Below are 14,096 nucleotides of genomic sequence, written 5' to 3'. Positions count from 1 at the left end.
ATATATATATATATATATATATATATGTATATGTATATGTATATGTATATATATAGTCACAGAGACAGGATCAGAACAAAGAGTATATAGCTCCTAACAGTGATCCAGTGCATTTTCCTCCAGTTTCACTTTATCACAGAAAGTAGATACAGGGTGGGACTATATAAGAGGGAAGAGAAAACATGTAAATTAGAGAAAATCGGGAAGGTTCCAGGTCACAAAGTTTCTGGAAATCCACAAATAGATTAATGCAGAGATGCATTTTTTTTATTGTCTTTCTACAAGCAGAAAAAATAAAGTACTATACAGTTAAAAGACTAGATAGATCCACATCAAATGAGACTGAAATCAAGGCCAACACAAATGGTAAAATGAAGACAGGAATTTCATATAAATGATCTTTTTGTACAACATATGAATTAAAAGCCTCCATTTACAAACAAAAAAGCTTCACATATTAAAAAATTAACACTAAGGATTTTCTGAGACCTTCTAAGACAAATGGAATTGAGTAGATAGCAGGAATGTGCCCAAGTACTAATGATGGGTAAAATTCTATCAGAAATAAAGCAAATTTCAGCAACCTAACTAAATGGCTAGAAAGCATATTCAGCTCATTAAAGACGATCTAATGGCTGAGTCCAACTGGGATGGTGGAGATTCAGTTACCTGCCTAACTCCTAGATCACATTTTAAAATTCCCTTTTACTCTTGATGTTGTTCTTAGGTGCCATAGAGTCGTTTCCGACTCAAAGCAACCGATGTACAACAGAAGAAAACACTGCCTGATCCTGTACATCCTTACAACCATTGCCATATTGGAGCTCATTGTTGCAGGCACTGTGTCAATCCACCTCTTTGAGGGGCTTTTTTTCGCTGACCCTCTAATTTTGTTTAAGGAGCTCAGTATTGGGAGGAATTACACAAAACCTAGTTTTGCAAGTTATCTTAAAAGTTCTCTTAAAATTCCATTTTCCTGAACTTTAAAAGTTTAAATATACAAAATTAAAATATCATAAATGCAGTTTTATTATTAGACAATTATTCTGAACCACCAAAGACTATTACATTTAAAATTATTATTTAAACAATTTTTTGTTTTCAATAAAAAGTTTTGAAAAGGAACAAATTGATTCATCCATGTTTTTAAAAAACATTTATTACTCAGCAATAAAAATACTAGCATACTACTATATATCAGAATTATTGATATGTAATGTTTATTTTATGAGACAAACAACAGGAAAAGCTTCTACCCACCAACACTACCACAAGAGCCTAGCGCAAAAGAAAAAAAAAAAAAAGGGAAAGTTTAATCTTGGAGTTACCACCAAATACAAGCGAAAGGACAAACAAAATAATGTTGTTGTTGTTGTTGTGTTGTTGTTGTTGTTAGATGCTGTCAAGTAGGTTCTGAGTCATAGTGACCTATGTACAACAGAATGGAACACTGTCCAGTCCTGCACCTCCTCACAATCCTTGCTATGTTTGAGCCCATTGTTGCAGCCAGTGTCAATCCATCTCGCTGAGGACCTTCCTCTCTTTCACTGATCCTCTACCAGCATGACGGCCTTCTCCAGGGACTGGTCCTTTCTGATCAAATGGCCAAGGTAATAACAAGAAGTTTCGCCACCCTCTCTTCTAAGGAATATTCTGGCCATTACTTCTTCCAAGACAGATTTGTTTGTTCCTCTGGCAGTCGTCCATGTATCAATTCTTCTTTGATCTTCCTTATTCATTGTCCAGCTTTCACATGCATATGAGGTAAATGAAAATACCATGGCTTGGGTGAGGGGCACCTTAGTTCTCAATGTGACATCTTTGCTTTTTAACACTTTAAAGAGATCTTTAGCAACACATCTGCCCAGTGCAATCTGTTGTTTGATTTCTTAACTGCTCCTTCCATTCTTTTCTCCATTTATCATCACGTTCAATCTTTTCTCCATTTATCATGATGTTCCCTATTGGTCCAGTTATAAGAATTTATGTTTTATGCTGAGGTACAATCCATTCCAAAGGCTGCAGTCTTTGATCTTCATCACTAAGTGATTCAAGTCCTCTTCCCTTTCAGCAAGTAAGGTTGTGTCCTCTGCATATCACAGGTTGCTAATGAGTCTTCCTAGATCCTGATGCCACGTTCTTCTTCATATCATACAGTTCAGCTTCTCAAATTATTTGCTGAGCATACAAACTAAATACAGAGTAAAGATACAACCCTGGCACACACTTTTCCGGATTTTAAATCATGCAGTATCCCCTTTCTCTTTTTCAATGACTGCCTCTTGGTCTATGTATAAGTTCTGCATGAGCACAATTAAGTGTTCTGGAATTCCCACTCTTCACAATGTCACAATGTTATCCATAGTTTGTTATGACCCACACAGTCAAATACCTTTGCATGGTCAAAAAAAAAAAAAAGATAAACATATTTTTGGTATTCTCTGCTTTTAGCCAAGATCCATCTGACATCAGCAACGATACTCCTCATTCCACATCCTCTTCCAAATCTGGCTTGGGTTTCTGACAGTTCCCTGTCAATGTATTGCTACAAATGTGTTTAAATTATCTTCAGCAAAATTTCACTTGTGTGTGGTATAAATGATACTGTTCAATAATTTCTGCATTCTGTTGGATCCCCTTTCTTTGGAATGGGCACAATCATGGATCTTTTTCAGTCACCTTAGGAGCTCTGGTGGCACAGTGGTTACAGATTTGGCCACTAGACAAAAGGTCAATGGTTCAAACCCACCCGTCACTCCATAAGAGAAAGATGAGGCAGTCTGCTTCTGTAAAGATTCACAGCCTTGGAAACCCTAAGGGTCAGTTCTACTCTGTCCTACGGTGTCACTATGAGTTGGAATCAACTCGATGGCAGTGAGTTTGGTTGGTCTAGTCAGTTGGCCAGATAGCTGTCTTCCAAATTTCTTGGCATAGACAAATGAGCATTTCCAGGGTTGCATCAATTTGCTGAAACATCTCAATTGGTATTCGTCAATCGTTGGAGCCCTGTTTTTCATCAATGCCTTCAGTGCAGCTTGGACTTCTTCTTTCAGTACCATTGGTTCTTGACCCATATGCTACTTCCTGAAATGACTGAAAGTCAACCAACCAATTCTTTTTGGTACAGTGACTCCATGCTTTCCTTCTAGCTTCTCTTGATGCTTCCTGCATTGTTAAATATTTTACCCATGGAATCCTTCAGTATTGCAATTTGAGACTTGAATTTTTACTTCAGTTCTTTCACCGTGACAAATATGCAGCGTGTTCTTCCTTTTTGGCTTTCTAACCCCCAGTCTTAGCACACTTCATTATAATACTTTACTTTGTCTTCTCAAGTCACCCTTTAAAATCTTCTGTTCAGCTCTTTTACTTCATCATTTCTTCCATTCATTTTAGCCAATATATATTCAAAAGCAAGTTTGAGAGTCTCTTCTGACATCCATTTTGGCCTTTTTGTTTTTCTTTGCTGTCTTTTTAAGGACCTTTTGCCTTTTTCTTGTGTGATGTCTTTGATGTCATCCCACAACTTGTCTGATCTTCAATCACTAGTATTCCATGCATCACATCTATTCTTCAAATGATCTCTAAATTCAGGTGGAATATACTCAATGTCATACTTTTGCTTTCATGGACTTGTTTTAATTTTCTTCAGGTTCAACTTGAACTTACATATGAGCAACTGACAGTTTGTTCCACAGGCAGCCCCAGATTTGTCCTGATGATATTGAGCTTCTCCACCATCTCTTTCCACAGATGTAGTCAATTTGATTCCTGTATATTCCATCTGGTGAGGTCCACATATAGTCACCATTTATGTTTTTGAAAACTGGTATTTCCAAAATAGGCCACTGGTCTTACAAAATTCTGTCATGTTATCTCCAGTGTCATTTCTATCACCAAGCTACATTTTCCAACTAGTCATCCTTCTTTGTTTTCAACTTCATATTCCAATCATCAGTAATTATTAATGCATCTTGATTGCATGTTTGATCAATTTCAGACTGCAGAAGTTGGTAAAAATCTTCAATTTCTTCATCTTTGGCATCAGTGGATGGTGCATAAGTTTGAATAATAGTCTTATTAACTGGTCTTCCTTGGAGGCAACGGTATCATGGACAGAGTTGTAATTTGGGATAGATCTCCAAATGTTCTTTTTGATGATGAGTATGACACCATTCCTCATCAATTTGTTATTCCTAGCTTAGTATTTGAATGTTTGATTCAAAATGGCCAGTATCAGTCCATTTCAGATCACTAATGCCTAGGATATAGATCTTCAAGCATTCCATTTCATTTTTGACAACTTCCAATTTTCCTAGATTTATACTTTGTACATTCCATGTTCCAATTACAAATGATGTTTGCAGCTGTTTCTTCCCTTTTTAAGTTGGACCACATCAGCAAATGAAGGTCCTGAAAGCCTTACTCCATCCATGTCATTTAGGTCAACTTGACTTTGACCAAGTAGCTCTTCTCCAGTTGTATTTTGAGTGCCTTCCAACCTGAGGGTCTCATTTTCTGACACTATCTCAGGCAATGTTCTATTGCTATCCATAAGCTTTTTACTGGCCAATTTTTTCAGAAGTAGATTGCCAGGTCCTTCTTCCCAGTCTGTCTTAGTCTGGAAGGTCCACAGAAACCTGTCCACCATGGTTGACCCTTGAAATCCTAGTGGCATGTTTCCAGCATTCAGCAATATGTAAGCCACCACAGTATGACAAACTGATGAGTGATGGAAACAAAATAATCATCAAAAAATCAAAAGGTGTCTTTTATCTAGTGATTCTAAAACAGAAATACCACAAGTGGATGGCTTTAACAAACTGAAATTATTCTCTCACAATTTAGGAGGCTAGAAGTCCAAATTCAGGGCATTAGCTCTTGGGGAAGGCTTTCTCTCTGTGTTATCTCTGCAATAAGGTCCTTGTCTCCTTTAAACATTTGTCAGGCCTTGGAGATCTCCATATGTCTTGGCATCAATCTTCAGCTGGGCCTAGGAGGTTTTTCGCACAGGGTCGTAGGTCCAAAGGATGTACTCCATTCCCAGCTCTTCTTCCTTGGTAGTGCTCAGGTTCCTCTGATCTCTGCTAGCTTGTTTAATCTCTTTTATATCTCAAAAGTGATTGACCCAAAATACAACATAATTCTACAGATTAAATCCTGCCTCATTAACATAACTGTCTCTAATTCTGCCTCATTAACATTATACAGGTTAGGAAGGTTAGGATTTACAACACTGGGTAATTACATGAGATCTCAAAATGGAAGATAACTACATAATACTGAGAATCATGGGTTGGGTCAGGTGCACCTTATTCTTCACAGTGACATCTTTGCTCTTTAACACTTTAAAAAGATCTTTTGCAGCAGTTTTGCCAAGTACAATACATTGTCTGATTTCTTGACTGCTTCTTCCATGGGCATTGACTGGATCAATACCCTCCCATGCATATGAAAGCTGGACAATGAATAAGGAAGACCGCAGAACTGATGCATTTGAATTGTGGTGTTGGCAAAGAATGCTGAAAATACCATGGACTACCAGAAGAATAAACAAATCTATCTTGGAAGAAGTACAGCCAGAATGGGCAGACTTCATCTCATGTACTTTGGGTCATGTCCCTGGAGAAGGATTTCATACTTGGTAAAATAGAGGGTGGGAGTTCTGGTGGCATAGCACCTAAGCCATTCAACTGCTAACCAGAAGGCTGGTGGCTCAAACCCACCAGCCACTCCTTGGAAGGAAGACTGGGCAATCTACTTCCGTAGAGATATCACCTTGGAAACCCAAGGAGAGGTTGCTATGAGTCAATGGCAGTGAGAAAGTAGAGGGTCAGTGAAAAAGGGGAGGGAATACCTTCAATGAGCTAGCCTGACACAGTGGCTGCCACAATGGGCCCAAGCATAGCAAAGGCTGTGAGGATAGTGCTGGACCTGGCAGTATTTCATTCTGTTGTACATATGAGTCTGGTGCACATATGTTGCCATGAGTCAGAGCTGACTTGACAGCACCTAACAACAACAACAACAGCAGCAGAAAAAACTACATAATTAATGGTAGTAATATTTACAGTATACCACTTTAAAACGTTCACTCCCAAGAGTTTTATTAAACTAACTTGTCTCTCTTCGTATAATACAAAGACATCAGAATTATATAGTGTTAAGCTAAATCCTGTTTTAAAGTTACAGCAATGTTAAGATGAAGAGAAAAACATGAAGTTCCCAAAGAAAGCCTCAATTATTTTTATGAGATTTATACTAGTGTATCATGTTTCATCCATGACCATACACTAGCAACCCACAATGAGACATGTTTAAGATACTATTTCAGCCCACACTTTAAATGTCCTGAGTTTTGTGGGTTTTATGCCGTAACCCTGTTACATAAAGTTATTTCTTTATTGCTCTCCATTTCAATATGCTATAAATCTACCTGTCTTTTCTTGGAACTCCTTTAGTATTATTAAGTTTCACAGAAGGAAACAATACTCCAAGTTTGTTTCCATTGGCTATGGTCTTCACTTCCAACAGTGAGAATAAATGACTAGTTGTTCCAAAAAGGGCCATCAAGAGAGAATTATCCCTACCACAGTAATAAAAATATTCTATTTTTTTCATCCCTCCCCCTATTCTCAATGTATTCTTGCTGTCAGATTGCCTCCACTGAATCAAACATTTAAGAAATGCTCTACTGTTTCTCCAAATGCATAAGAATGTCATCAAGCTTCTGAGTGTAGATCATGTCTGCCTCATTCCAGGTGTCTAACATCTGGTGTTAATCCTGCAGTGACCAATGTAATAAAGCAGGAGGAGCCTTTGCCTGGCTTTCATCCTAACCATTCTCTAAAGAGGTGAACAAAAACTTGGACTCAGAATGTGAAAGACATTAGTTTTTAGGAAGAAAGTTTAAACAAGAAGGCAGTTTGAAGAACAGCAATGAAAATCACAGCTCAGAACATCAAACATTGCGACACAGTTTCATTTCCTTGGAATCACAGAAACTGCCATGAGTGTTATTTTGCCTTACATGGAAAACATTATCCTCCATTGATAACATTTTCAAGCCAAAAAACTAGAATATAAATATAGATACGACTTTATTTTATTTATTTATTTTTTTTATCTTTAAATCTGGAAAGAGAGAGAATATCTAAACTACTTGAGCTGAAAAACAGATGCACATTTGGAGGACACTCATGACTCTTGACACAACTATCATTTCCTGCGGTCAGTCACTCTAAGCAACAGAAAGGTGGCAGATAGCACATTGTAATGGTTATGATGGAGTCATATGAACTCATTAACAGCAAGCTCACAACTGTAGAGAATACTATTTTTTTCCAAGCCAGCCATAAAAATTAGGGCCAAGCCCCTACAGTTTATCAAGAATCAGGCTCAGTGTTATCTTTACTTCTCTCTACCCTTTTCATTATCGAGTAGCACTATGCTGAGGAACGAAATAAAAGAATAAAGACAGGGAAACGACAAAAATAGAAGTAGAAAGTTGTACAAAAATATTACATTTTTACTTATCTAGTGGCTTTCCCAGATTATCTTCCTTGAGATTTCTTCCAAACAAACACTGAAGTACCAAATTATAGTTTCAGATAGGTTCTTATCCAAAAAAAAATCTACCAACTAATTAGCAAATACTATTGCTTTAATATGACTAAAGATACAAAATTTGAATCACTTCCAATAATTTTTTTCATGTTACTTGCCAATTTGTCATACACTCTCAAATTTGATGACTATCAATTTTATTTTCACACTCAGCTTTTTAGGAGAGATACAAATGACACGCAACAAAAGTAAATGTGGCTAGCATTTTGCTAGCTTTCAGTACTTTCAAACCAATTAGTACCAATACGCATAAACCCAAGTGCATCATGCTGGCTAACCATAAATGGGACTACAGAGGTGATATGGCTGAAGATAAAGATTCTATAAAAGAAGGGTTACATTAATGGCATGATGATTGAATGGGTGGATGTAAGGCAATTTCAAACAGCTTGCTAAAAGAAAGTCTCATTTTTCCCTTTTCTTGTACAGTATCTAATTTCTGGCTCCTCGTTTCCTCAGTGATCTGATAATTGTGAAATTCTAAATAAAGTGTCATCTTTCTTGAAACAAATCAATGAACAGAAAGCTCCCATCAACAATGCAGATGTTTCCTAAAGCTCCTGCTAATAATTTCCTGAATGTCTACCTCACAAACCACACAGCAAGTTCTCTGAAAACAAGGAACTTTCTCTACCCCATACCAAATACAGTTCCAGTGTACTTGTGTATATCTGTGCATTCAAAAAGAAGACTAAGAAGTGATATGCAACTAACAGTAATTAATCACCATAAATTCTTTTATTACCTATGTAAGATTGAAATGTAGCCCCTTCTCACTGCTATGGTACAAATATGGGAAAGAATTCTTCCTCATTGTATATTTGTCCCAACTGATGCAGTAAAAGAAAATTTTGCATTTCTTATCTCAGGAACAATTATACCAAACCACCATATACACAATTATATTTAAGGCATTCCTCTCCCTGTAACAAAATCTAAAATAATTCCACCTTTACCCTCATGCTATCCTTATAATAACCCTATCATGCAAAGATAAAACAAAAAATTCTGTAAGTTAATAACTAAGCCCTTAAGAACACAGTAAGCCTAAACTTAACTACTAATAAAGTAACACATTATGGAGAAGTGTATTTTAAACACTCTTCCAGCCTACCAAAAATTATAGATATTTCCATTTTTGCAAAAAGTCCCCATTTTCTATATTCTGTTTGTTTCAATTATTCAGGACAACCCAGGCTGATAATTACACAGTCCCCAGTTGCAGAGTAAAAGTGATGCTTAATTAGCCAGCAGGAAAGATCGATTAAGATCCAGCAGGGCATCTTGTGAGGTTCTCTCACATTCCTAGAGGGAATAAATTCTGGCTGTGCCCTTCCAAAGGATAAAATTTCAAGCTTCTAAGGAGCTTCGGTGAGTTTTTTAAGTAGAGGCTAAGAACAATCAGCCATGCAAATTAAATCCGAGTCATAACCCTGCAAAACGCACTCCCTTTTCTGAAAACACTCAGTTCAAACATTCTGAACCATATTGCTGCTAGGTTAAAAAAGGTTAAAGTAACAATCACTTATGGCTAAATCTTGTTTAGCTCCCACATTTCAAGCAAGAGGTGGTCAGGAAATACACTGTGAGGTAAGATTTTTATCCCTTCCTCTCCCAAGCAAGTGTATGCACCTATCAGATGCTCACATTGTAAAATGTACAAATTAGGTCACGGTTTCATATACATACACATGCATATATATAAACTTAATGCACATGATATTATATTCCATTCTGAGAATAAAACATGCCAATATGGTAAAAAATTCAACTGGTTAAGTTATTGTTTAAGTTTCCTATTAAAGGAGATGTGGAAATAAAATCAGGACCAAAATCCAAATAAAAATTGAACATCTCATACAACTAACACTTTCTCTTTAGTAATTTGAGCAAACATATATGTTTAGCTTTCATCATTTTCTAAATATAAAAATATTCAATAAATGCCAACATAAAAATCCAAAGCTAAAAATAAGAGACATATCAAAATATTTTTATTTTGATAAACTAACTGTCTATATTGGCCTCCAATTCAGTAAATCTAAGCTCTGGTAGCCGACTCGACGGCACATAACAACAACAACAACAACAAGCTCTGGTAGCATAGGGCCTAAGGCACTTGACTGCTAACCAGAAGGCTGGCAGTTCAAACCCACCAGTCACTCCTCGGAAGGAAGACTGGGCAATCTACTTCCATAGTGATACAGCCTCAGAAACCCAAGGAGGGGTTGCTATGAATCGGGTCCAACTCGACGGCACATAACAACAACAACAAGCTTCTTGAAAGTGTTCAAAAGCAAAAATGTCACCTTGAGGATTAAGGTGCACCTGACCCAAGCCATGGTATTTTCAATAGCCTTATATGCAAAGGAGAGCTGAACAGTGAATAAGGAAAACCACAGAAGAAATGATGCATTTTAACTGTGGTGCTGGCAAAGAATACTGAATAAAGTATGAACCGTCAGAAGAATGAACAAATCTTCTAACAGGCAGAATGTTCCTTAGAAATCAGAACAGCCAGGCTTTGTCTCTCATACTTTGATCATGTTATCAGAAGAGACAAGGCCCTGGAGAAATGTATAAAGCTTGGTAAGATACAGGGTAAGCAAAAATGCAGAAGACCCTCAACAAGACAGACACACAGTGGTTGCAACGATGGGCTTAGGCACAGCAACAACTATGAGGATGGTACAGGACCAGGTAGTGTTCTGTTCTGTTCCACATGGGGTTGCTATGCGTCTGAAGCAATTTGACAGCACCTAAGAACAACAAGCTTCTATTAAGTATGAAGAACTATGACACTTATGTTTTACTTTGTTAATTTATATACTATTAGAGTAGGAGCTCTGGTAGCGTAGTGCCTAAGGCACTTGACTGCTAACCAGAAGGCTGGCAGTTCAAACCCACCAGCCACTCCTCCAAGGGAAGATGGGGCAATCTATTTCCATAGTGATACCGCCTCGGAAACCCAAGGAAGGGTCACTATGGGTCCGACTCTACAGCACATAACAACGACAACAACAACAACATACTATTAGAGTAGATTTTACTGATTATAAACTGTTTTAAAGCGTATGAAGAATAATAATGGACCAGTTTCTACAAACCTCGCTTTGAGTTGCTGAAAGCCCCGTAGAATGTGGTCTCTGTGGTCTCTTGCACCAGCACTGAGGTTCTCATTGCGTAAACCTTCCAACAGGAACTCTTCACTATCTAAAATAAAAGGAAAGTTAATCAACATAAAAGAACCTAAGGAAAAAAAATCCTAAGGATTAAGAAATAGGTATTACATTCTCTTTTAAAAACTTTATATATACCTGTGACACACTTTCATAATCCAAGATCTTGCTATGAATTTCGAAAGCTACTTTGGCTTTCGAAATTCACACTAATATATGAACCACAAGTAATAATTACTTTCTAAACCATTTTAAAGAAGCATTTAAATATTAATTACCACTGATGGCAGAAGATGGACTATCAATTTCATAAACATATAAATATTACAAACCAGTTACAGAAGGTCACAAGCCAATAAAAGCTAGAAAGAAATACCAATAAAGAGAGCTGAAATTAAAAATAGGGTTGAACTGCAGAATCAAGAACAAAAAGGGCAGGCACTCAAAGAAGAAAAATTAATTAGCAGATACATCATCAATGCATGATATATGCAACCAAATGACAATATAATCAAATGAAGGAACCCACATGGAAAAGAAAAATGTGTCCTAGAGAAGGAAACTGCAATTAATGCGAACATGCACATAGAATAGGGACATGTCAAAAATATGTAATATGAAACAAATTATAGCACGTTAAAGAACTTGGGGAAGAGTTTGGATATCTACAAATTTCCCAAAACAAAATATATTGGTAATTATTACAACTGTCAACAATACTAGCTGTATACTTTATTCTACTTGAAAGGGATTATCATCTCTAAAACGCATGTAAATGACAGTTTAAATTTTTCACCTCCAAAAATTGTGCCTGTAATATATAACTCTATCGTATATACTATCAAAATAATGTCATGAACTTATACAGCTGGGTTACATAGACACATATAAAATTTTGTTTCATATTCATATCATTAAACAACACCAAACAAAAAAATTCTAGATAGCCATCACCAGGAATTTTGACGAGGTACAAAGGTAGTTCTGAAAACTGAAAATTTCATAGAAGACTACTGTCAACTTCTAAGCCTTATATCATATCTATCCCATACATCATTTATGGGTTTCTCCAGGATTACAGGCAAATGGGAGGCTGAATTTAAAGGTAAAAATAATATGCCATACTAATAGAATAGGAGCTCTGGTAGTGCAGTGCCTAAAGCATTTGACTGCTAACCAGAAGGCTGGTAGTTCAAACCCACCAACCACTCCTCAGAAGGAAGATTGGGCAATCTACTTCTGTAGTGATACCACTTCGGAAACCCAATGAGAGGTCACTGTGAGTTGGAGAAAACTCAAAATAAAAGACAAAAACCACAGGATCATCTCAATGGGCACAGAAAAAAGCTTTTGACAAAACTCAACACCCTTTCATGATGAAAACACTCTATAAACTAGGAATACATGGCAACTTCTTCAACCTTATAAAGGATAGCTACAGAAAAACAACAGCTAACAACATACTTAATGGTGAAAGACTGAACACTTTCTTGCTAAGGTCAAAACAAGACAAAGATGTCTGCTCTTGCCTCTTATATTCAAAATAGTACTGATGGTAGCCAGGGAAATTGACAAGAAAGTGAAATAAAAAGGCATCCATACTGGAAAGGAAGAAGTAAAACAATCTCTATTTGCGAATAGCATAATCTTACACATAAAATCCAAACCCACTGCCGTTGATTCTAACTCATAGTAACCTTATAGGACAAAGTAGAACTGCCCCGTAGGGTATCCAAGGCTATGAATCTTTAAGGAAGTAGATTGCCATGTCTTTCTCCCACGGAGCAGCTGGTGGGTTCAAACTGCCAACCTTTTGGTTAGCTGAGTGCTTAACAACTGCATCTGGAAGGCTCCTTAATCCTACATATAAAACCAACTCATTGTCATCAAGTCGATTCTGACTCATAGTGACCCTTTAGGACAAATCCTACATATAAGGAAAGCTGATGGCACAGAGCATAATGGCATTTGGCTGCTAACCAGAACATTGGCATTTCAAACCCCCCAGCTGCTCCATGGGAAGAAGAAGAAAGAATCCATTCAAACAAACAAACAAAAAACTACTAGAATTAAAAATGAGCTCAGCAAGTTTGCAGGATACAAGATTAATACATAAAACTTAATTGTATTTCTGTACCAAAAAAACAAACTCACTGCCATTGTGTCAGATCTGGCCCATAGCAACCCCTCTTTGCAATAAATAAACCAAAAATGAAATTAATGAAATAATTTCATTCAAAATAGCATAAAAACAATTAAATAATTAGGGATAAAGATAAGTGTAAAATTTATATCCTGAAAATATAAATCACTGTTGAAAGAAATTAAAGATCTAAATAAATGGAAAAGCATTCCATGTTTATAGTTCAAAAGACTTAATACTGTTAAGATGGCAATACTCCTCAAATTGATATACATTCGGTGCAATCCTATAAAAATCTCAGTTAACTTTTTTAGAGAAATTGACAAATAGATCCTAAAATTTATTTAGAAATTCAAGGAACCCTATAATAGCCAAAGCAATCTTGGGAGAAAGAGGGGGAAGGTTGGAAGACTTGCACTTCCCAATTTCAAAACTTACTACAGTAATAAAAACATTGTGGTACTGGTATAAGGATAGACATATAGACCAGAGAAATAAAATTGACAATCTAAAAATATTATCGTTTTTATTGCAGTTGGTTCTGTGTGATGTCACCCATTTCATTTCTTATTCGTGTTATTTGTGTTCTCTCCCTCTTTACCTTTGTTAGATTTGCCAGTGGTTTGTCAATTTTACTGATCTTTTCAAAAAACCAACTTCTGGTCTTGTTGATTTTTTCTATTGCCTTCAATTTTCTGTTTCACTGATTTCTGCTTGAATCTTTATTATTTCCTTTTTTCTGGTGACTGTAGGCTTTTCTTGTTATTCCTTTTCTAATTGTTGGAGATGTTGGTTTAAAGTGTTGATTTTGGCTCTTTCTTCTTTTTTGATGTGCGCAGTTATCGCTATAAATTGGCCTCTAATCACTGCTTTTGTTGTGTCCCAAAGATTTTGGTAAGTTGTGTTTTCATTCGCGTTTGATTCAAGGAATTTTTCAATTTCAATTTTTATTTCTTCTCTTACAAAATGGGTCCATAGATATTTATTATGGTTATATCTTCATGTTCAATTGATCCTTTAATCATTATATAATGTCCTTCCTTGTCTTGTATGGTGGTTTTTGTCTTAAAGTCAATTTGATCAGAAATTAATATTGCCAGTCCTGCCCTCTTACTGTTGCCATTTGCTTGATATATCTTTTTCCAACC

General features: G+C 36.4%; 1 protein-coding gene across 1 annotated transcript in view; it reads right to left on the bottom strand.

The window, feature by feature from the left end:
- SKAP1 (src kinase associated phosphoprotein 1) overlaps positions 1–14,096 on the bottom strand; it is a 359,819-nt gene that overhangs the window by 340,625 nt on the left and 5,098 nt on the right. The window contains 2 exon segments of the mRNA XM_042781101.1: positions 10,734–10,839; positions 13,310–13,329. Of these exon segments, the coding sequence (XP_042637035.1) occupies positions 10,734–10,839; positions 13,310–13,329 (126 nt within the window).

This window comes from Orycteropus afer, unplaced genomic scaffold (assembly GCF_000298275.1).
Source record: "Orycteropus afer afer isolate SDZICR_OR568_19922 unplaced genomic scaffold, OryAfe1.0 scaffold00085, whole genome shotgun sequence".
Taxonomy (NCBI): Eukaryota; Metazoa; Chordata; class Mammalia; order Tubulidentata; family Orycteropodidae; genus Orycteropus; species Orycteropus afer.
This window is presented reverse-complemented; position numbering and strand designations above follow the sequence as displayed.